Source organism: Rhea americana, unplaced genomic scaffold (assembly GCF_003343005.1).
Source record: "Rhea americana isolate MKP2758 unplaced genomic scaffold, rheAme1 scaffold_162, whole genome shotgun sequence".
In the NCBI taxonomy this organism is placed as follows: domain Eukaryota; kingdom Metazoa; phylum Chordata; class Aves; order Rheiformes; family Rheidae; genus Rhea; species Rhea americana.
The window spans coordinates 332,654-356,769 of record NW_028185728.1 but is presented as its reverse complement, the minus strand read 5'-3'; the positions used below and the strand labels follow the sequence as shown (position 1 = coordinate 356,769).

At 48.8% G+C, this 24,116-nt stretch overlaps 1 protein-coding gene across 2 annotated transcripts in view; it reads right to left on the bottom strand.

Moving 5' to 3' along the window:
* The window catches only part of PBX1 (PBX homeobox 1), a 148,727-nt gene that overhangs the window by 14,625 nt on the left and 109,986 nt on the right, over positions 1 to 24,116 (bottom strand). For both annotated transcript variants that reach the window (XM_085300210.1, XM_085300211.1), the window contains exons 2-5: positions 11,854 to 12,098; positions 8,402 to 8,592; positions 7,157 to 7,292; positions 3,453 to 3,612 (exon numbers count right to left, since the gene is read on the bottom strand). In XM_085300210.1, coding sequence (XP_085156336.1) covers positions 3,453 to 3,612; positions 7,157 to 7,292; positions 8,402 to 8,592; positions 11,854 to 12,098 — 732 coding nt within the window. The remainder of the gene's footprint in view (positions 1 to 3,452; positions 3,613 to 7,156; positions 7,293 to 8,401; positions 8,593 to 11,853; positions 12,099 to 24,116) is intronic.

Here is a 24,116-nt window from a genome sequence, read left to right as displayed (position 1 = left end):
GTCAATGTGTGGCCAATCTCTTTGACTGACTGTAGCCATTCACCGATCTCTGGTAACATGGGCACCAATGCAGAGAACAGATGGGCCTGTGTAGCCCCAGCAGAAATGAATTTAGCTCCTGTCCCAGGTCCCTTCACATACAGTTCCACATTCTCTTCCAACATCACAGCCCTCCAGGGACTACATTGCTGGTTGCTTCTTTCTCATGACCTATCTTCTGCCTACTTCTCTTTCTTCCAACAYGTCTGTATTGAAATGAGAAGGCCCCCAATATTCCCAGCAAATCAAGTCTTTGTTCAGCCTCCTTCCTCATCAAAAGTCTCAGACAATGATCTGAAAATGGAAAAAAAGCCTGCAGTGTAATAGCAGAGGCACTATCCATGTTAGTTCTTCAACTCTTCATCCATTTCCATGTTCCTCCAAACACTACCCCTGCTCAGGGTGATTCAGCACATCAGAGGACTGGATCCTTAAGGGCCTTGACATCACCCTCCAAATCTTTAATGGAGGGGTATTTTACACCTAGTGTGTACAAGTGTATCCTTGCTACTAGCACCTACTGGGTGACCTGAAGCAGGGAAGGTCACATGACTTCATGCGTCATCAAGATACACCTTTGTCCAATACAACAAAGTGCAGGGATGCTTGACAGAGTTGTTACATCTACATGGCTCAGCTGGTATGACATGTGCTCAACCTGTCACACCACTGTTGGAGATAAAATCTTGAGACCACTCCAGTTGTCTTCTCAGGAGAGGAACACAAGGACATCCAACCCCACTATCACTGCAAGCTGACCCAGAGACTACTCTGGCACTGAAAAGAGGGTGTCTCCTCTGCTCTCCCGTTCCTTGATTGCAGTGTACACGGAAGGTGGCAGGAACTGGTGGTCCAGGTTAGAGCATACGTTGTTTCTAGCAGAACAAGAATCTTCATGGCCTGAGAGCTCCCCTCACATTACTGTGCTGCTTAGTGAGCCAGAAAGAGGACCCAGGAGTTCAAGTCTTACATGTTAATAACAAGACTGTTTGTCCTTCCTTGAAAGTGTATTGTTATCCAGGGATTATCTTAGTTGTTTACTGCAGGGTACCAGCGAATTTATCTTCAAAACAGCCACATTACTGCCTGTGGGAAAGTCGCAGAAAGAGACTTGCGCTGGAGCAGTATTTAACTGGACAGACACCGGGAAAATACCTATTTCACTCTATGTAGACCAGATTCAACCCATTTAAGTCATTTGAAGCTTTCCCCTTGGTATTCCAGGGCATTAGATCTGACTCCAATTGACGACAGAGGAAAAGAACAAAGGCTGTGTTTTGTTTCAAGCTGGAGCAGACTGCCGGACAATACCATATGCAGGAGGGTATCTCTGACAACACACACAATTCTGCTGTCTATCCTCCAGGCTTTTCTAAATGGGGAGGAGGGGTCTAACATCAACAGACTCCATCTGATCAAGTATTTTGAGTGAGCTGTTTGCAAAGGATGACATTTTAAAAACTGCATCTGAATCTTCAGCAGTTAAAACTGCTAGAAGGAAGAGGGAAAAAAAATGAAAGAATCAAAATTCTTGAAAACTATCTATCCTTGCAAAAACTCTATAACTTCCTCCTGAACCTTCTGAGCACCTCACCCAAACGAGAGCTGGCAGCACAGCTTGCTCTGGCTGCAGTACAGCCTACCACAGACAACCCTGCACATATAGAGGCGTGAAAGATGCCTCCCAGCAATGCTTCTGACCTTAAACCAAAAGCTGCAACATCTTCTACTCCAAGTGGGCTGAGTCTCCTAGCAGGTAAGCCCCCTGGAAGATAAGCAATTGTGTGTAGTGGCTTCTCTCCACTGGCCAACTCAATAAACCCACCAAATGCTTCTGTGCAAACCATCACATGAGTCACTGGGAGGTGTGGATGAGCTCCCCAGCACAGAGATCAACCACCGTTTACCACCTGAGCTCTTGGATAACAGATGGTCTTTCCCCTCCCATGGAGGGCAGGTTTGGGAAAACAGCCAGAAACCCACACTGTTTTTTTTTCATTTGTTTGACCCTTGGCTCTGCTTTCTTCACCTTCCTCCCAGATCCTCTAGATCCAGGAGCGTTTCTGGGGTGTGAGTCTTCTGGTATATGTCATAGGCAAAGTTGCACTCACTATATAGGCACGTCATGGTAACAACCAGCATTTGTATGATGTACCACCAATGGTCTGTTCAACATCTGGCTTTCTCTTCCCACCCACCTCCCCCTTCACTCCTCCATCGTTTCCTTCCTCTTAGCAGCCTACCTGATAGCAGCACGCTTCGTGCCTTGAAGGAAGGGTACTGTGATCAGAGACCAAGCTCCAAGACATACGAATGATACATTACCCTTCTCCCTCCCACCCCTAAAAAGAAAACAGGCACACAGAGATTTGTACGGATAATTTTAGGTACATGGCACTCATGAAGTTGACTTTTCTTCCTTTTAATGAGGACTCATTTTTCCCATCTCTCTTGGGAGTTGAGCACAACCAGAACAAAGCATGCCAACCATGGTCTGGGATCACTTTTGGATCAGCTTGTCCTGCAGCAGGCACTGCGAACAAACTAAGTATCATTCTCTAGCAGAGGGGTTGAAATCTGGGCCAAGTGCTCYGCGCCTTTGACCCTCTAAACAAACATAATGGAAATCACAACAAATGGGGAGGAGAAGGGGAAAGGGAAGGGGGAAAGGGAACAAAGCAACCCACGGATTTCAGTGTTTTCCATACTGACACAAAGGGAAAATAAAATTCACACAGAGCACACTAATGCAGGTGACCCAGACACTGTCATGTAATCAATCAAAGATAATCACAGTACAAAGAAAATCAAAYGATAAAAATCTATCCCGAACGATCCCCAAAATGGCATGAGCTGGGACATACCCCAAGTGTTGGGAACTATTAAAGCCACTCATGCTTTCAGCCCCTAGTGAAACAGAACAAGTAGGCAAGGACTTCTTTTTCTCTTTTTTTACTCTGTTCTCTTTTCTCCCTTCTCCTCCCTCTCCCCCCCCCCCCCAAAAAAAAGCAATCAAGAAAGTAATTTTTTTCTAGTCATTTTCCTGTTTTTTGTGTTTATCATCCATGCATATAACCCCCAGTACGTCACCATCAGTCACATGGTCTGATCACACCACCTTTTGAAAAAAAAAAAAAAAAAAAAAAACCCCAAAACAGAATGGGAAACCAAGGAAGAAAAAAAAGAAAAGAAAGTATTCCCCTCCCAAAGCAAAAAGCAACCCCAAAATTTAGAAACCATCTATTTTTTTTTAAAGACAAAAAAAGTGAGCCAACAAAAAAAAAAAAAAAAATCAGAAAACCAAGGGGAGAAAATGAGAGAGAGAGAGAGAGAGAGAGAGGTATCAGAGGGAGGGGAGAAAAACAAACAAAAAATTGAACAACTAACAACCCAAAATAAAAAAAAAAACTAACCAGCTGAATTGGGAGTTGAGGGTGAGTTAGCCTGGCTTCCATGGGCTGACACATTGGTAGCCGTGACAGCCGTTTTGGCAGCATAAATATTGGCTTCCTCTTGAAATTTACCTATGTTCTTCTTGTACCGGATTCTCTTATTTCCAAACCAGTTTGATACCTAGAGCGAGTTTAAGAGAAGACAAAGACATTAAAGTTTCAGCTCTGGAAAGCACGGTTGGGTGAGGAAGGTGACTTAATTCAGGTTAAACAGTGCACATTCTTTTTTTTTCCCCTTGTTATCCCGGGAAATGTGAATAGATAGAAGAGGGCATCTTCTACCTGCTTTATCATACCACCCCCAGGAATGGCAGTCAGATCTACTTGGGAAAGCCACGTTTGTGTGGATACATCTGGTTCCTCTATGGATGTGATTTCCATTAATAGGATACTCCATAGCAACTGCTAATCCTCCCCCCCAGAAACACATACAAATCTTGTATGAGTTTAGAAAACTGAGAAAGCCAAATAGCCCTGCAATTGCAAAATTTAAAAATGAACATGTATTATTTTAGTCCTTTTTATTTGCCTCCTCTGCAGTGTCCCTTTGACAAGGACAGCAACTCAATGCATTTCCTCCTGCTCCTTTCCCAGATGTCCCATTCCTTCCCTGGAGAGAAGCTTGTGTGGCTCTCAGGAAAAATCCCCAAAGAACTTATTTACCAGGACTTAGCTTGCTGTATGAGGCCCGGCTGACACACAAACTTGCCTCAGTGTCTTAAGTTCTGCTTTTAACTTGTCTGAGTTAAATCAGTGCAAAAGTCCAGAATTGAATGCTCGTAATCTAGCTGAAATCTTCTTTGTACTGATTTAGCATGAGTCACTACATAACTGAGAGTAAAGAACACATTCAGAGGAAGATTGGAAAAGCAGATTTAGGCACATCAGAAGACCCAACTTTGGACTCAGTGAACAAATGAATCCTTTGGAAAATGGGTATTTAAGATAGCTGAGATGATTTTCATTTCCCTCCTTTCTGATTTCTGTTTCATGCACCCCAGCTATGCTCAAGCTCAGGTTGTCAGCTCAGATCTTATGTCCTCACCCCTCAGAAAGTCCACTGGGAGATGAAGGAGGCAGGCAGAGACTATGGGAGATGTTTCCACTGTGATTTCCCAGAGACCTCCACGTGCCTGGTGCCTTCAAGTGCCTAAAAGTACGCTGAATGACACTGGTTGATTTATTATAAAATTAAAGAAACAGTTGAAAAGGATGGGCCAGATCTGAAGTTTGAGTGAAGCAGTGTAGCTCTGCACATGTCAAAATTGGCATTTTCCTGGGTTGCAGCAGGGCAATGCACAATCCTCAGAAAGCTCCCTAAAGAGGTCGAGCAGAYGATCTCTGCAGACTATCAAGGTGGCATCAGCACTGCAAATGCTTAGAACTACTGCGACTTGGAGAATCCATCAGACGTCTGGATAAACATGTCAAAGYGTTCATGTCAGAGGCTCAGCACAGKGCTAGGAAACTCAAGCCTGTGAAATCTGGCTGCGGTATCCTGTCAGAGCTGCTTCTCTAGGGAAAATGTCAAGGTACCTTCTGAATCGCCATAAGCTCTTTACCCCAAATCCCACCCAGAACCGAGCTGACAATACCTTGTTCACTCACGGACACTGTATCACCACGAATAAGTTCACAGAAGACATGGGAAAGATTCAGTCTAGAGTCTGGGAAGCAGCTCTCAGCTTCTTCATCGACATCATTGAACACAGTGATTTGGGGGAATCTAAGCAGAAGTCAACTTCCAGCTGCTACTGACATTGATTTAGAAAGCTCAAAGGGATGAGTAGGCTAGATGGTCAAATACCTGAGGATGCCGTATTCTCCTAGAACTCCAACCCTTCCTGGGTCTGCTTCCGGTGCAAACTTGAGCTAGGACTCAGAGAAGAACAACCTCTTTGTCCTAACTCCAAGGACACTGTCCCATGGCTTGCTGGTGACACTGTCAAAGCAGCACATCAGTGCCCCCCCTTCCAAAAGGGCAGCCCAAGCCCCAAGATACAGAAGACAAGACTGGATGTTCACTCTGGGGAGTTCACCAATTTTTTCCTCATCTCAGGGAATTTTTTTTGGCTTAGGTGTTGATAGCTGACATCTAGAAGTTTTAATTCCTGTGATGTCTTCTATTTCCAGTGCTTCCACAGCTTCTGCACATAAGTGACTTCATCCACGAACTGCACATACCCAGCCCTACACTGCTGCAGGGCAGAATAAAGAAATTATAACCTGCTGAGACTCGAGGTGATGTTCGGAGGCAGAAGGTAACAATTCAAATCAGCACTCAGCACTCAACCCAGATCAGGCAGAGAATACTGCACCAGGAGCAGGCACTGTTAGTCAGAAGCTCCATTCCACTTCTCCTTCCAGTTTCCTCACTAACGCTAATGTGCTTCTTAGCTATCTTCCCATTCGGCAATCTCTCTGCAGCAGACATTCTGGCTTCAAAYGCTGGAGTCAGTCAGTGAACTGCTCTGAGCTGCACTGGGAAGGAAGTCAGAATATATGGCCACTATGATTCATCTTCATCTCAAAACCTGTGAAGCAAAGAACTGCCTAATCCTACTCAGTCTTGGAGGTCAGCTCGTGACTTGTGCAGACTCAYGTATCCCATACTCCCACCTAGTCTTAGCAAAAATAGAAACTTGCATCTCCATTTCTCTCTACCATCTTTGGATAAAGAGTGAGGTACTAGGTAGAGGAAGATCCTATGGACAAGGTACAATGCAGTCTTTATCTAGCACAGTCAGAAATACTCTTAAGTGCAGAGTTTCGTTTCTCCTGGGTATTTTCTCTTTGCAAGGTAGAAGTTGTAGGTACAGACAGATCAATTTAAAGTGGTAGSGGAAGCTTCAGGAAGGCTCTAGCTTTACTTGAGCCAGCGTGTCCTGTCTCTTTTAGGTGACTCCAAGCAGAACAGATGTTTGGGTCTTCTAACACAGGGGATGMAATCAGAGTCACTCAACAGGCATTACACACAAAATGACATCTCCCCTTGGATGCTGCTGCTCCTGCTGAGGGCWGACAAGTTCTCGCAAGGATATCCAATGCTACTGCTGTCTTCAGCTTACTCAAGTGGTGAATGGGTGTGTGTCTCGGAGGAGAAGAGTCTCAAGACGGCAAATGCAAGGGGAACCTAGAGGGAGCGCTAAGCTCAGATGAGGATGAGACTACCAGGTCATATAGGTTAGCTTCCAAACATGCAAAGTGCTCCAAAATGAGCAGAAATAAAAGGGCAGGCCTCAACAATGTAGCTGAACGCTTCAAGGACTGACTGTACTTTCTTGAGTCCTGGAAGCTCCCAGGTCAGAGTTACAGATTCCACAAAGTACGTGGCTGCCTCAATTTTATGCAAATAATTCAAGTTGTCTTTGCCTCTGTTGGTCACATCATATCATTTCTATGCAGTTAACAACTTGGCTGCACACCCAGCCATTGCTCATCAAGTCTTCATCCATTTCAAGMTCTCCCCCAAACTCTTCTTTTTCCACCTCCAGCTTCATCCTGCAAGTCTGCCTTCTGTTCTGCTATCCACTTATACTACCTTGCTCTAAACCAGGCGCTCACTTGGTAATTAAATACTCAGCACTAAAAAATAACTGACTTCATTGAAGTCTAGGTGTCAAAGGTTTCCTGCTAGCGGTAGCCATCTATCTCTGGGCTTTTACCTGTGAGACTGTGATGCCGCATTTCTTGGCTAGCTCTTCTTTGGCTTCCTCACTGGGGTAAGGGTTGCTGAGATGGGAATAGAAATACTCATTCAGGATTTCCGTAGCCTGCTTGTTGAAGTTTCGTCTCTTCCGCCTTGGCATGAAAAAAGATGGAAAAACAGAACAAACAAAAAAAAGGGGAATCAGTGCCAGGGATCCCGAAACAAAAATGCAATTTTGATACTCTCTGACCTTCCTCACTTCCCTCCCTCCTTCTCCTGCTCCTGGGAGCACAGCATACAATAGACTCCTGGTCAGACACCTCTAATCTGGACCTCATTGGTAACTCTTTTCTCAGTGCCTTCCAAAGCAAGTAAGTCTCTTTTTCAAATTATCATTGCATGCTCCAACTCACAGRAATCTTAAAACTGGCAATCAGCCCCTACACCTGGTAAGTCTGGTCACCCTGGCTAARGATGTCAGTATTACTCTGCAAAGGTCTGGGTGAAAAAAGCAGTGAAGGATATAAACCTGGTGAGGTTTGCTCCACTTACAGCTAGACACTAGCCATCTGTTACCTCTTCCCATGTGCCCCCAAATCATAGCTGCCTCTCGTCCCCATTCCAAGCCGTAGCCCAAGCCTTCAATCTGCACGTAACTGGCTTGGGGAGTGAAAATAATTCTGCAGCATGCTGAAAATCTGGGACARAGGAAACAGAGGGAAAAGAACAGGAAACTAGAGGGGACAGGACGGGYTGGAGGATTAGCTTTCATCCCCAACTGAAGTGCACATCTTGACTGCAGAGATTTGTTGTGATATGCCACAGAATGTTCTCTTGCCACAGCAAAATCATCAATATGTAATTCTCAAGCTACAGCAGGGATCCTCCCTCAGATAGAAGTTGTGAGTGTCTTGTACTGCTGTTCTTCCCTTTCCTGCTAGGCACCAGACAACTAAGGTATGAGAAAGCTAAGTAGCTCCTGCAGCTCAGGGTCAAGAGACACTGCCCTACAAATGGATCTTGATTCACTCCAGAACCCCAGAACACCTCTTCCAAGCCTGAGCAGTATTGCACCTCAACTCTGATCCCTTGTTTTCACAGCTGTTCATCCATAAAATCCAACAMCGCAAATCCATCTCATCCTTCCATTCACAGGCCCAAAAAGAGAACACGGATGCCTTCTACTGTGACTCTATAAGGCACCTTCCCACCCCTAATGGAGACAGTAGGTATGGAGAAGAGTTTCAGGGAGTGCACTTACCGTGCATCCAGAAATCGGGAGCGCAAGATCATGACGGCTTCACACGTGCTTTGCTTCAACTGCATCTGGATAGAGCTGAACTTGCGGTGGATGATGCTCACCATTCGCTCTATCTCCTTCGGCGAGATTGGTCGGGTCCGGCTCTGTTCACGCAGCAGGTTCATCACGTGGGTGGTGAATTCATTGCATGCCTGGGATGGCAAGAAAAGCAAAAGAAACCCCAGGATCGGAAGGTCATTCGATGGTGTCAAGTACAGTACAGAAGCAACACAGTTAAGGAGGAACATGCACATAAAAGCCTCGCCGTCAAGTTATGAGGCCACGGTTTGTCAGGCAGACCCAAGGCAAAGATGTGTTTGCTCTCAGGGGAGAAATGAATTTCTCTTGCCTGTAAGGCAGAGGGCACGAAAGACTCCCAACATACACTGAAGCAAAGCCAATTTCCTTGCTGTCGGGGTCATGGATGGATCTAGGCTAAATGAAACCCTAGGACCCATGTGAAGCATGAGGAAATCCCAGTCTTGATGYTGTTTTTTTTGGATGGGACTGGCAGAGTTATAAATGTTTTCAAAGAGAACCATGAACTTTTCAATCCTTCCATCCCTCCTCCCGATGCCCCAGGCAGGCTCCAGCACCCAGTGCCTGCAGAGCCACCTCTGTGTTTCTTGAGAAGAGCTCTCAAGAGAGACACAGCCTTGCTCTGGGCTTTTAGCACATCTGATAAGTAAGTAAGGACAACAATTAAAGCCTGAATTAGGCAGGAGCTCTGACAGGAAAGGACAAGCAGGTAATAACCCAAATTAGATTTTTGCTGGCACAGCAGTGTCCAGCAGCTCCTGCTGCCCCCTTGCCGTTTTGTGAGGGTACGGCAGAGAGAGCAGTTCCCCTCTCTCCACGTTGCTAATTCTGCCATCCTCCACGTGGTCTACAGCCCAGCCAGCTCAGGTGGGGGCTTTGCTYTCTCCCTGCATTCCCTCAGCACTTCACTGGTAGAATGGGACTCCTCCAATTCCCAGAACCAGCCTGGAATCCAGGCCCCCCAAAACCAGGCCAAGAGCAGCACTCAGACGTTGATGGCTCCAGAAGTTTCAGGTGYTCCTGGGACACGCAGAGTTGCTCTGGGGAGCAGTATCCACGGTTCCCATCTCACAATGGGAAAAAAGGGTTATAAAAGGGCAAAGAAAGACTGATTTTGCAGACTGATGATATAGACTTGACTTAGTATCTTTCCCATTGCACACTTCCAACCTTCTTAAGCAGCTTCTCCCCCTCCATTCATCATTCCCAGGGCCTGCCCATGACTAGTCCAGGAGGTGATGAGTCCCTACACACCTCTATGGCCCAGACCCAACAGAGAGAGGTCACTAGGCCAGCAAAGACCCACAAATTGCCCATCATCAGCTTCAAYTGACAGCTCTGATCTCCCCCGGGTGGAGGGTGTCGGTTGAGCAGCGGTTACTAGAGCTCAAAGCCAGGCGACTCTTTGCTCCCAGACGCCTGAGCAATTTCAGCTTGTCTCCTCTTCGCGTGAAATAAAAGCATTAAAGACAAAATTGCAGGAGAGAGCTGTGCTGTCACAGCAACAGCCAGACACCATGTGAAGTCAGGCACCGAGTTCCTTCCAGCCAGCAATAGTGTTCTGCTCCAAAAGCCCTGCCAACAGGACAAGAAATAGGGGCATTCAGGTCAAAAACCACATCGGAACCCTGGCTTTGCAGGAGGACCGCAGGGGTGCAGGTGATGATACCAGCTCTGCCTYGCCACAGCTGCAAAATGTGGCTTGACACATCCATTTGCAATGCATCTTTGCGGTAAAAGTGACAACCTAAGCAGGCTGTGAGAACAAACAAGCCAGAGGGAAAGTTCTGGGTGAGCCATGGGATTACAGCAGGAAAGATGTGGCCTATCTCACCCAAGGGGGCTGGTGGTAAACACTTCTCTCAGCTAGGGTTCTATTTTGAGGGGCCAAATYAATGCAGAAAGAATAACAGAAAAAATGTAAGGAAGGAACAGAAATGCCTTCTGCAAAGCCTGGGCCTGGCTGTGCCCCTGAAGGAGTCCTCCCTGGCTCTGTTGTTCAGGTAACTCTCCTTGGGCTTGTATGCCAGAAGATGTGGGGGTCTCTATCTCTTCAGCTTAGGGCCTGAAAGATGAGCTCTGACATGCTCTCCCTACCATGGGGGAAAGCGGAAGAGCCCTTGTGCCGTGATACCCAGTGTACACGCCTGGAGGGAGCAGCAGCAATGGCTGAGGACAGACATGAAAGGTCACCCTTGCAACTTCCTCCCAACCGTTCCCTCTGCCCAGCCACCCCCTTCCCATTCCTCATTTAATGCACTGTGAAAACGCCTTAATGGCATGACCATGCTTTGCTTCTCAAACTCCAATACTGACTCCAGTTCCAAATTATGGACACCCATCTAAAATAACAAGAACTCTTCAGTGCCAAACAAGGACCTTCTCCTGCCTCCTACTTTCACGTGGAGGTCTRAAGATCCTGCCCAGCAGCCTTAGCTTGGGCAAACAGACACCTGAAGAAGTGAGACATACCTAGCCACTAGTACAAATGAGGTTATCTGGGCAAAATGGCTTGGCAYGGCCAGGCTGGCTTGCTACCAGCAAGGGGGTCTGCTGCAGCTGCACCCCAGTACGGGACTCCAGTGCCGCCCTTGGTCACAGCCCCGGACGCATCAGCAAAGGATGGAGCTGACCCAGAGAGCTGAAAACCCAGGATGGCCCTTGGCCGTGGAGCCAGTCGTCCTCCCCAAAGGAGGGATACTTTCTTGCTTATGCTCTGTCAACCAAAACTGCTGGGTCAAAACCACGTTCACCACAACGGCAAGTTGCGCGGCAGAGATGAGAGGTCTGCGAAACATCTGGAAGCATTTGAAATGAACCGATTTTGAATTTTGGTCTGCAAAGCTTCTCAAACGATTGTCAGTGTTACTAAGAGTTGCATTCATGACCCAAATAGTTTTTCTTTTCTCTTCTTTTTTTTTAAGAATCATTTCCCACAGGAAAAAAGCCACTTTTTTTTTTCTTCTGGAAAATTAACTTTTCAGGCACAAGAAATATTCAAGAAAGATTCTGTTTTAAGCATTGCTTAGATTTGCCTGAAAAACTGCCTATAACAAGGCAAGCAGCGCCAAAAGAAGTCTCCTTGCACGGTTTCAGGCAAAACATGAGGGAAGGTGCAAGGAAAATAAAAGGGGCAATAAATGCTGAGTGTGTTTGTGCAGCACATGCCCGAACACCACCACCACCACAGTCCCAACCCTAAAACCCTCCCGTTTTCGTTACAAAACGAAGCGACGCTTTGCATTTGCCTGCACGCTCTTAACAACAGATGTCAGCAGCGTTCCAGGCTGCGCGCAGCCGCGGCGGCTCCTCCGGCTCCGGCTGCTCCGCGGTCCCGACGCGCCCGGGCGGCGCGGCGCGAATGAGCCTGTTACCTGCTCGTACTTCTCCAGCTCCGTGTGGTAGATCTGCCGGATCTGGGAGAGCTTGGCTCTGTAGTCGGAGTGCTCCACGGAGTTGTCGGAGCCGGCCCCGCCGGAGGCGGCGGCGGCGGCGGCGGCGGCGGCCGAGCCGCCTCCTTTCTCGGGGCCGGCCACCCCCTCGGCCAGCAGCATGTTGTCTAGCCGCATCAGCTGGGGGTCCGTGGGCTCCTCTTCCTGGGCTCCCCGGATGCTCAGCACTGCACGGAGACACAAAGGGGAAAGAAAGGAGCCGTGAGCGGCGCCCTGCRGACTAACGCGGACAACGGCGGCCTCGTACGGAGCGGGAAGGGCCTCCCCGGGCAAAAGCGAGATCTGCACCCCAAAATCTGAACCCCAAGTGCTCCTGCAACTGCTCCCGCAACTGCTCCCCCAAGGCAGCCCCTTGCTTTCCAACCTGAACAGCTGAGAATGCAAGGCGGAAGCAGCGAGCAGGGCGTTTTAACCCYCAACTCTCGCTTCTGCGCCTCCTCTTTTCCTGTAGGAAGGAAATAGGGCAGAACCGGCAGGAGCCAAACAGCACAACTAACCCACGACGCCAGACTTTGCGTGAACACGCTCGGCAAAACCGCGCGCCGGTGACCGGCAGCATTTTCCACCGCGTCGGCCCGACGCCCCTCGCCATCACTCTCCRACCGCACCGGGTGCTCGCCTAAAAAAATCAGGAGGGCCAAATCCTGCCTCGAGCAGGGGACGGGAAGAGGGCAGCCCCCAGCCTGGCTCGGAGCTCACCCCGAGGCGCTACTGGGGGCCGGCTCGGCAGCAAGGGGGCACGTCCCAGCCTCCGCCGAAGTCGGAAGCGCCAGGGCGCCGGGATAAAGAAACGTCTTTGGAGAGAGAGGAGCAGAGAGGCAGCGCTGAGCGGCCGGCCCCAGCGAAGCAGCGCACGCGCGGGCTGCGGCAGCAGCGAGGCAGAGACATATTCTGCGGAGCACACGCGTGGGTGGAGGACACACCATCTTCTCCCTCTGCCTTTTGAACGAATTCACACCCATATGTATTGATATATAAACACACACGCAAAATTTTCACGCTTTATATATATATATATACACACATACACACATATATAGAATTTGGAAATGCCATTTTGGTTATGCATGCAGTCGGTGTTTGAACACACCACCGTAACCCTGGATTTCTGCATGTGTACGCACAGGTGTGTGTGCCCGCAGGAGAAAAAAAGKGGGGGGGGGGGGGGGGGGGGAAGAGGCTTGACAAGTGAACAGAAAAAGGCAATTCCTACGAGAAATGAATTCTGTTTTTCCCATTTCCTCTGGCAGAGGAACTGAAAACACTTTACAAACACACCCGCATCCACACGCTTGTGCACACCCTACYTCTATACATCTGACAGAGCTGGGTAATGCCCCATGGATTTTAATAAAGCTGGTTCTGCTAATACCTGCGATGAATTTGACCCATTTTTCTGACCCCCTGATTTGCAGCAGAAACAACAGTAAATGATTTTCACTGTCCTTAAAAAAGTACGTATCTCAAATCAGTTGCCAATAAGAAGCAGTAACAGAATACTGAAATACAAAAAAACTCTACCAGACAAGGAGTATGTTCTTCCTCACTCAGAAATAAGTTTGAGAAAAAGATAGTTATTATTAATATAAAATCACTTGAAGTAAAAGACCCTGTGGAGAGGGTTCAGATAACACGCAGTAACAGAGCTTTTTTTTTAAGCCTCAAACTCCTCTGAAATCACTAGTTCAGGAATCTCTCCTTAATTGGCATTTTTGTGTTTGAAGCATTGACTGTAAACAAAGCTTAGAAGGTCAGGAAATAAAAAGAGGRAAAAAAAAAGGAAAAAGAAAAAAGCCCCACAACAGTAAAATTGCCAATGGAATGAGCTAATAATAAATAATTCCACACTGGGGATAATCAYTTATATAAATAGGGATGGGGGCACGGTGCCAACTTTGGATCCAGATGCCAATTTCAAAGCTCGAGGAAACGCAGGGAGACGAGATCCAGCGTCTCTCTCGGCCGCGCTCGTCCCGCTCGCGCCTACGCCGCCGCTCCAGGAAGCCAGGAGGGAGGTTGCGTATGACCCGCCGGCCGAGGCGTCCTGGAGCGACGCGGTCCACCGCTGGGGAAATTCAGGAGGTCCAAAAACGGCTTGGGGTTGGTGGTCCCTAGTCTGAAATAAGAGAAAAGCCTAACCAAAATCCTTGAAAAGAGAAGAGGAAAGGGAAAGAGGTGACGAGATACCGGGGAGAGAGATCCTGGCTAGGAAGACAGCGAACAAATCCCTCTTCTSCTGCTAAAAAAAGAGATCCTCAAATAAAGGCACATCTGAAGCCTAAATAAAAATGGAAATCATCATGGGTAAATAACAAACAAAACCCAGGCAAACAAACCAAAAACGGAGTTGCCAAAACCGGCACATGGAGGATTTCAAAAGGGAAATATTTTTAGATTAAGCATGTCAGGAATCATTGCCCTGACAGGTAGGCACAAGTGATTAATTAGTTTATGTTTGGAGAGCTCCTTCGTGATGGAAAGCGCCGCGTAACCACGCCGCTTTCCTCCCGCGCGGCGGGAAGCACGCGCACGTCCCAGCGCCGACGGGCCGGCTGGCGTCCTGCTGCGCACACGCCTGTATGTACACGTGTATATACGTGTATTTATACGTACGCACGTGCTCTGGTGCTGGATGCGCTACACGGCGGTCCCCTCCTCGGGCCACGTGGCTCCGGAGCAGGGACAAAATCCAGCGGGGTGAGACGGGGCCGGGACCGCGCAGTGACGACGTGGCTTTGGCTGGCCAGCGAGAACAACGCGATGAAGGAAATAAATGAAAAGGCCAATGTGTCTAAGCAGARCTGATGCTGCCTATTTATCCCTGGGAGGCTGCGCTCAGGCGAGGAGAAGACAAAATGATTATTTAAAAGCACCTTTTTATCTTCCCGGCGCTACGCAAGCGGCTGCAGCCGGCGCCGAGTGTCGGACCCCGCCGGACCCCTCCGACCCTCCTCACCTCCCCCCGGCTCGTCTCCCGCCCAGCTGGAAACGCTTTCAGGCAACCCAGTTGCCCAGGAAGAGGGAGGCAGCTGGGATCCCGCAGCCCGGCAGATCCCCGGCCCCAGCAGGGGCGAAGAGCAGCCGCGCGGCGCTCGGCGCAGATGCAGGGCCGCAGCGGGAYACAGGACAGGTTTCACGCCCCGCCGCCGGCTTTAACGCCGGCCTCTGGCCTTTCCTGGTGGCCGTGGCCGGCTCAGCCCTGGGAAGCCACCCCGCGACAGGGACGCGGGCCCCGGGGACGGCGGCCAGCGAGGGGCGGGCGGCAGGAGGGCGCCGGCACCCCGCACCGCCGCCGCGGACGATTGCAAAAGGCCTCCGCTCTCCTCGAGCTGCCGGTTTTCACGTGAAATTAAAACCAAACAAATTAAGCAGAATGATGCTTCCCACTCCCTTGGCTCTCGTGCCGAGGCCGGGAGCGGGAAGCGCTTTTCCGACAGAAACCTGGAACCGAGAGCCTGCGCCCGCTGCCGGGTACCCACGGTGGGGCCCGCGGTGGGGCCCGCAGTGGCCACGACCCGCCGTTTGCTGCTCCCGATTAACGAAAAGGAAAAGGAAAAAAAAAAAAAACACACACCAACTAACAGCCGGGGGGATGGGGTAGGGGGGAGGAAAATGAACGCAAGACTTTCCGCCTTTGGCTGCTTTCCTGCTGGCTCCGAAAGCCCAGGAGCCGCGTCAAATGCCGCTAGAGGGTGCTCGCTCCTCGCGGAGACCGCGCATCTGACTCAAAATACACTTTTATGTACTCATATATACCCGTACACACAATTTTTATATACACACACACACACATATATATAYACATACACACACGTGCATTTTAAAACCAAAGCACACCTTGTCCCCATTCGCACTGCTGCGAAACGCTCCCGAGCTCACCGCAGAGGGGAAACGCTCCGCGCGCGGCCGTGCCGGCGTGCCCGGCGGCCACACCAGCGCCAGGAGCAGCCGGGACCCGGCCGCGGACCCCGCTCCGGCTGCRGCTTTGCTGCCCGTCGCCTCGGGGAGGTGCGGAGTCGGGGAGCAGGCCAACGCCGGCGCACGTCGCCGAACTCGAAGCCCTACCTGCTTCCCTGGTTGCAAAGAGTTTGCTCCTGCAGGTACAAACACCGCGCAAAGTGCCAGCGACGCCCCAAACGGTACGGGGTGCCCCAGCGCGGCGGGACAGCGCCTGCCTTTGCCTCGGGAGCGCAGCAGCGAACGGGCAGGCAGTGTGCAGCCGCGCGCCGCTAACTCCCTCGCCCGGGAGAGCCGCGCTAGCGGGGGATTCTAGTTCACTGGGTCATGCCCGGATTTTCTGCTTGGGCATTTCCAGCATGCGCAGCCCGGGAAATGGCTCCCAAGCTCGCTCRCTCGCTCTCTCTCTCGAGCAAGGTATTACGGGCATCGTGTGCGGGAGGAAATCATCCGAGTCCTGATCGTGGGCCTGCTCTGTTGCCTGGCAGCGGTGCAGGGACACAGCAACGTGGTGTCAGGGCTGGCCTCGAGAAACAGGCAAGGAGGCAAAGCTGAAAATAACTCGCTGGGTTCTTTGCCTGCCCTGTGATCCAGGGACACGGGATGGAAACTGTATCGAGTCACCAAGTTACGTCCCATGGACCTAGGAACCTGTCAGGCTCTGGTCCCCAGGAGCCCTTGCGGACCAGCCAGCCCTCACATGCACGTGCGATGGGCAGCAGGCCCTCCACGTTCTTCTGTGTCCCCACACCGCAAAACTGTACAGTGTTCCCAAGAGYGGGGCAGCCAGTCAGTCTGAATTATAGCCAGGACGCAGGGTCACAGGGCAGGAGAAAGACATCCCTTGGTTAGACACCRTGCTGGGCACATGCCTTCAAAATGRACTGCATCCTGAGGGATGGCCTTAGGGCTTTGAGGACACCTAAGAAATCCACTAAAATGTCTACCACGCCTTCTTCTGCACCACCATCCCAACTTCCCAGTTCCATATTTACTCTGTCTTCCTGGCAGCGCTTTTCCAAAGGGAGCTGCAGAGCGAGCTCAGCGCAGGAGCTGAGCGTGCAGCCACCTCTCTTTTGCACCACCAAAGGTCTCAGCTCGGTGACTCTTTGCTCTCCAAACATACCAAACCCTTCCAATCTGACAGGCCCAAGCAACACTGGTAGAACAACATCATGAAGGCAACTAAACAGAATCATGGAGGATGGCAGCAGCGTAGCAGGAGATGGCTTAGCAATGCTCCCTGCGGCCAAGGGAGCCAGGTGGCAGAGACCAGAAAAGGAGGTCCAAGTTCTCAAATCTCCAAGCCCTACCTGTCTTCTAGAAAGGGCAAGAGCTTTTTATCCTAATGCAGCCAGTTGCCTAAAGCTAACAAAATACAAGAAGGGCAAACATATGACTGTCCTGGCTAGATTCTTACAATAGGATATATCTGCTCATAACAAGATAGAGCCAGCTTTGGTACAGTGTTCCCCACCACTTCTTGTCTTTGTATCTTCCCATCCTAGTACCTCTCGGATACTACTGCATGCATTTTCAGTCAACCCTGTTTCTACGTGGCCAAGACTTTCTGAGTGCAAAGAGAAGGGTAAGCAGAAGAAACTGGAGGAGACCAAGCCAAGGTGGGGCATTGGGAACAGACTCTCCAGGGATGCAATAGTGACATTTTGGAGAAAGACAACACAGTGAACAAGACCAGACCAGACCAGGTTGGTCAAGGACAAAACAAGAGATTCTCAAGAACCGGTACAGCTGCTTGGTAGTGTTTTGCTGCAAGCTACCATGTTCCTCCGGGTTCTTCAATTATCCACCGACTTCAGTAGTTAAAAGCCCTGTCCCCTAAAATTTGCTGTCCAGTCAAAAACCCCTCGAAACTATATAAGCTGGCAGTTCTTCCACAGCTCCATTTGCTGAGAATACCAGCCAAAAGCTGGTCCTRGCAGCTGGACATTTAAACAAACCCCCCCGGAAAGAAACCCGCTGAGAACTTTTAATGAGTACCAGAGAAGAGTCCGTGTTCGAGCCCGAGCTGCACTGCCTGTTCAGGGGTTCTCTCATCTTTGTTTCTGCCCATTCCCAACTTGCTGAATTGCCTTTCCAGGGGGACATTTTAAAGGAGAAGGAGATTTCAAGTAAATGATTGCAACTTATCGAAAATAATGTGGTAGTTAGCATCGGAGACAAGCATCCTGGCAGGCAGAAATGGGAAGCAGTGCCGCAGCAGATGGGAGTAATTAGCTTGTGATTTTCAGAAGAGTTTTCTTTCCCGTCTCCACTGTGCCTAAGATGTATTGCGGGGGGGAACCACCCAACAACCGTGTTTCAAGAGCAGCGCACGATTCCTTTGCCATGGCCACGGGGTTGTGAGCTGGCCTCTCGCATGACTTTCCCAGGGGTGAACCAGAGATGCCTTGGGCAGAAATRCCACTTGGAGAGAGTACCGCTGGCTGCTCCGACACAGAGCTTGCACGGGCACAGWTGAGATAAGATTCCTCCTTGTCCACAATAGCCCTCACCTACCAAAGCACTAAAACCTCACTTGTACATCGAGGAAAGAAAAAATCTTCCTCAAACACTTTCCTGGCCTGGGATCAGCTTAAGCTCCTGTAGTGTTGTGCACACAATGAACGCACACCAGTTCCTCCATGGGAACGCAGAAACTCCTGTCTACACCCTACACAGACCCACGTAGCCACACAGCTTGACTTTGAAATGCTACTGACAGGTTAAACGTTATCACTTGTGCTACCTTTTGCAATTTTACCATGGTTCACAATATTTACTTGGGTTCATAAAGTCCCAGCTTCAGGAGTCACATATTTCACTGCTATTCGTTAAAGATATTCTTTTAGACCTTCAGGTCTGAAACAACAGCTGGCAAATACAGGGGCAGCCAGAAGGCTGACAAATATCCCTGCTAACTAAACCTGTAAGAAATCTCATTATTTTAAGCTGATCTCAATATTCACTGAGGCTTAAGTCTACATTTGCGAACATTTAAGATCAACCACACTGAACCTAATACAAAAATATTCCCCTCTGCCTCATGTCTGGAGACAGTTAAAACTGCGAGGACCTGATACAGTTAAGGAGCTTGTGGCTGTCTGTCTATAACCTCTCCGTACTCATCCGCACACTTGTACCCAGGTCAGGACAGCCAGGGTTTACTTCCTCAAATAACCTCTGATGGCATGGACTCAGGTTATTGGACTCAGGTTATCTCTTCCCAAACTTTGCTTTTGCAGAAATGCCCCCAAGCCAACTATATGACCATGCGCCTACTTAAATTCCTGTTTTTCCTCTTCCTCTATTCAAGTATATATGCAGCTTAATTTCTTCTGCATCCCAATATAACAGCAAATCCCCCACACAAAGGAAAGCAAATTCCCTTGTTGATGCATGGCCCCAAAGCTACATGCATCTAAGCTCAGCTAATGCACCCATACTGCATCACCCATGTGCTCCAAGTATATATGCAAACCTTGACCATGGCTTGGCCAAAACAAAGTAAGGCATTAAACTGCTGTAACCCAAGTCCCAGCCCACGCAAAATCACTGCAAGCATCCTGACGGAGCCCCACTCCAGGCACAGGCCTATCTGCATGTGATGAGATGACTGGAGAGAAGTTGGGGAAGCAGGAATATCCCGTCTCGCACAGGACCTCCCTTATGCCACCAAAATCTTCTGAACAGYGGTCAGCAAAGCTGAGTTCCATTCTTGTTGCAGAAGTTGACTTGGATTTTCACTTTAAACACAAAGTTACCTTAGGGACTCTATCTTCACAGGGAATAAATAAATTCCCAGAGCACTCTGTAGGATGCTAAAACAACTCTGTCCGCACGGTGTCTTCAACTACTAGTTCAGAGATCCACATGACAGATAGCAATGTAAATATCTTCCTGGTAAAGTATATGGTGTCCAGGTTAAATGGGTATCAACGCTCTACAAGCAAGGTGGAACATTCAGTTTTAAGTAATCACAAGGGTTTTATACTGAAGCTGGATATATGCATGGTGTTTAAGCAAAGCCACTGAGAAAGTCAAAACACGGATACCTATTTCCAATATAAATGGAAGCTGAACTTTCCAAACACACAGGCGCGTACCCTTCCAGGAAGAGGGAATAAGGAGAAGTAATTTTTTTTTAATTGACATAAAAGTTCCCCTCCTTTCTCCAACCTTTCCAAAACTTACAAATGGATGAACAGATTTTGCTCAGATTTTCCAAAACAGGCTGCCGTGAGATGAGGCATGGAAAATTTCAGCTGGCAAAATGGCTTTTTGTGCATCTACTTATTTATTTATTTCCCAGAGAAAGGAGGAACATTGTGAAACTGATGGGCCGTTTCTGTCACCAATTTCCACAGTCTAAAGTCATAAAACAAACCAACAAATCACAGCAACAAACAACAAAAAAAAGACATTTGTACSACGAATGCAGCAAAGCCACCCTGGACACTTACAAAGCCACCTCCTCTCCTGACACTGGACTGCGTCTCAGGGCTGTTTGGAAAGAAAGCACTTAAACAGTTTTGTGAGAGGCTTTTTGAGGTGGAGAGATATCCATTCACTCCACAAACAACTCTTCATAGATATATACTCCCCGCAGACCTGAAACAAGGGGCTGTGTAACAAGCTAAACCCCAAGCAGAAGGTCCTCCAGTGACTGCAAGGCATGCTCCAACTCTGGCAACGGATCGGGCTGTGCAAAGCACTGCGCTCAGCATCACAACTTCAGGATACAGGRAAACACGCTCATTAACTGAACAACCCAAGGACAACCGGACTGGTTCAGATTAATGGTCCATCAAGCTCTATAGGCCAACCCAAGCGGTTTCCAACAAGCCCTATCCAAGTCCTGACCAGGGCCATAGCTGACAACATAAGCATTAGACGCTTAGCGCAGCAACACTTCCCCCAGCAACCTCCTAACCGCCATCAATTTTGGGAACGTGCAAGTTATATTCACCACTTGTGGAAGCCACTGAGGTGGGAATACTACTTCAGATTGGTGGCTCAGCTGAAGACACCAGAAGAAAAAATATTTTTGAGGAGCCCTAAAGTGATTTTATTTATTTATTTATTTCCCTTCTAGACCATCCTTTACTCCTTGTTTACTCCTTCACATTAAAACTCATTTTCAGATGAATCAAAATGTCTCCCTTAACCAAAAATGAAATCTTCTCTATCTCATGTTATCATTTTCCCTCTTTCTTTTCCTCTTTTTTTAACCCCAAATTTAGGTCAATTTCAAAACAACCGAACTGTTGCTATAGAAAACAGAAAGAGGGAACATYTCCCATCTTTCTGGGCTGGAAGAGGCCAAATTATTTGCCAAACTCAACCCGAATTCATAAAAAGTTTGAATTACCCTCACACTATAATTTTGTGGGGTGAGGAATGAGAGAGGGGAATTTATCATATGCTAAAAAGTCACTCAGCTCCCAGGAGAGGCTCTTCATCGTTTCCGGGGGATGTAGCTCGCATGTCCCATGCGAGCGGCAGAAGAGAGAAATGTATTTTAGCATGTCAGGAAACAGTCTGCACAAGTTTTCTCTTAACCCCTCCCCAAATGCCAAACTAGTTGCCATAGTGAGCAAAGATCTGGCAGCACAATGCTCAAAAGGTCTGGAAAATTATCACTAACACATTGGGGGAAAAAATAGAAGTAAAATGACCTAAAATAGCCCCTTTTCCATAAAAATAAGGCACAATATTGTGGTGATTACTGAAAATCAGATTCGTCAGGAAATGTGACTCTCTGCAAAGCAGAATGAACACAGATGAGCCCTTCTTTCCAGTACCTCCCCACGTCTTGCTGCTGTCGAGCACTTTAGCTCATGGCTAGTAACTTAACTAGGCACAGAAACTTTTAACCTCGTTTTCATATTCCCAATTATTGCTCCGTAGTGGTTGGACAAAGTATTGCGGATCAAATTTAAGTACTTCTTATTTTTCTTTTTACAGTCCTGACCCCACAACTCCTGTCTACTCACAGATGCTTAGCTTTAGGATGGTGTTTAACTCCCATCAACTTCAGCGGTAAAACTCCTCTACGTAACCACGTGGGCAAGGGAGAAATTTGGAAGCAGGTAACATTCAGAATCCAGCAGCTGTCTGAACTGCTTGGACTGTACACAGATCACCAAGCAGAAACAGCTTTAGCCACAGAAAACAAGCTGAAAGCGCTTGCAAACATTAAAAAAAAATACAAAGCCAACTGCCCCACTCCACTCCTTTGCCATGCCCAGCAGGGCAGCAAACCCTCACAACTCCAGGTAATTAAGCAAATCAACTTCACTCCCCATTAATAATGCTCAGCAAACAACCTTTTTCACCCAGAGCTGAACTCCAGCCATGGAAAGGTCAGCCCCGTCTGCTCTTTTACCATCTTATCGTCACTCTTCCCTTGGAAGAGCACAGATGAGCACTGGCCCGCATCCTCGGACTGCGACTGCGGCTCCTCTCCCTCTCCCGCTGACCACCCCACGTGGCCTGTTCGTGGCCCCGCACCAGGCTCCTGCTCCGGATCTTGAAGCGGGTTTCAGTAAGGTGGCGGTGCTGAACGTGTCCCCTGTGCGGAGTGGGCTCACTAGCCTGCGCTCGTCTTATCTGGGGAAGCAGTTTGCCTCTTCTGACCCAGAGCAGGATTAGCAGGCTCCCGTTACAGCTGTGAAGCGCAATCAATCCCTTATCTGCATAGCAAACAGCATGCTTCTCAAATTTCTGCATGGCACAGACCACACTGTTTGCGGCCACACAGCCTTTTCCATGTCACCCCAGCCCCTGCCATGGGAGAGGGAGGAAAAAAAAACCAGGACGAACCGCCAGTGCCTCTGAACAGCAGGCGCAGGAGATAAAGCAAAACAGAACGAGAGTCAGTGCTGCTCTGCTGCTGGATCAGGTTTGAGCGAAAGACGTAACACAGTTAATTGACTCCGGACTGGCCTGGCTCAAGGGATAGCATCTGCCTCGGAGAAAACCTGGTGGCTGTAGTGGTAAATTGGCATTATAAACAGCAAAGGGGGAGAGGATAACACACACATGCACACATGCGCATTTCCCATGCCGCTTGGAGATGACTGGGAGCGTACTGGGAGAGGTTTCCAATCCTAGGTTGTGATATGAGGGAAAAGAACCCAATTTTGGAATTCCAGTGAGAAGAACAGGAGCGAGCACACATGGGTTAAACACAGCGCTCAGCCTCAGTCCCTCAAATGGCCAGGGCCTGCTGCACCATGACACGGTTTCCCTATTTGTAAAGTCAGCCTTGCTAAAGTGCTTCTTGGCCAAAAAGGCCCTTCAGCCCAGGGCTCGCTCAGCTGCAGAGAGCAGAAGCGCAGGGGATTTCCGTCCTAAACCTTGCTTTCATCTACTGGATGGGTTGGGTGCTGGGCAGACTCCCTTCTCCTGAGCACTGAGAGCGCAAATCATCCCAGACAGACAAAGCAGCAAGAGTCTTGGAGAGATGGCTCAGACCTGGCACAACACATGCCTGGAAACGCTGCCCAGCTCAGAGCCTGTACGGGAGCACGATTCCCTAAACCCTGCAGGACCAAACCAGCAGACAAAAGACAGGATTGCTCTGAGGACAGGTCCAATCATCCAAAAAAAAAAAAAAAAAAAAAAAAAAAAAAAAAAAAAAACAGAACGCTAGTCAGGCTGGGATCTACCTCCTACTCTGGCTCGGCGCTTTGCATATGAATTCTCCTTACTGAAAAGAAATAGGTCCTTTGAATGAGCTGAATCTGCTAATGAGACTCAGGGCCTCCAGAGCCCCTCTGAGGACAAGGGTCCCATTTTGACCGCCCCAGGCCAAGCCCTGAAACGCAAGGCAAACAAAGAGAGGCTTTCCCTAGAAGGAAGCTGCCTTTCGAGCCTGTGCCCTTCTTGAAAAGGTCATCTCCCCTGGACGCACAGAGCTGGCGGACTGCTGCTCAACTGCTCAACACACAAAGCAGCCAGGGCAAGAGAGTCATCAGTGAAAAGACTGGCAAGAGCCCAAGATGAAAAGCTGCATTTCAGATTTTCTTTTCCAATCATCCTTCAAAAAGATGACCCTTGAGACTCCGTCCAAGAAAAGCTGGCTTGGTGCTTGTTAGATRGCAAAGTCCTACTCAAGTCTCAGGTTGCTAATTCAAAGGGACCCACTGTCCATCACACGACTGAGAGCACTCTGACTCTGTCACCAAGCAAAAAGTTGACGGTGTTACCATGGGCTAGATTTA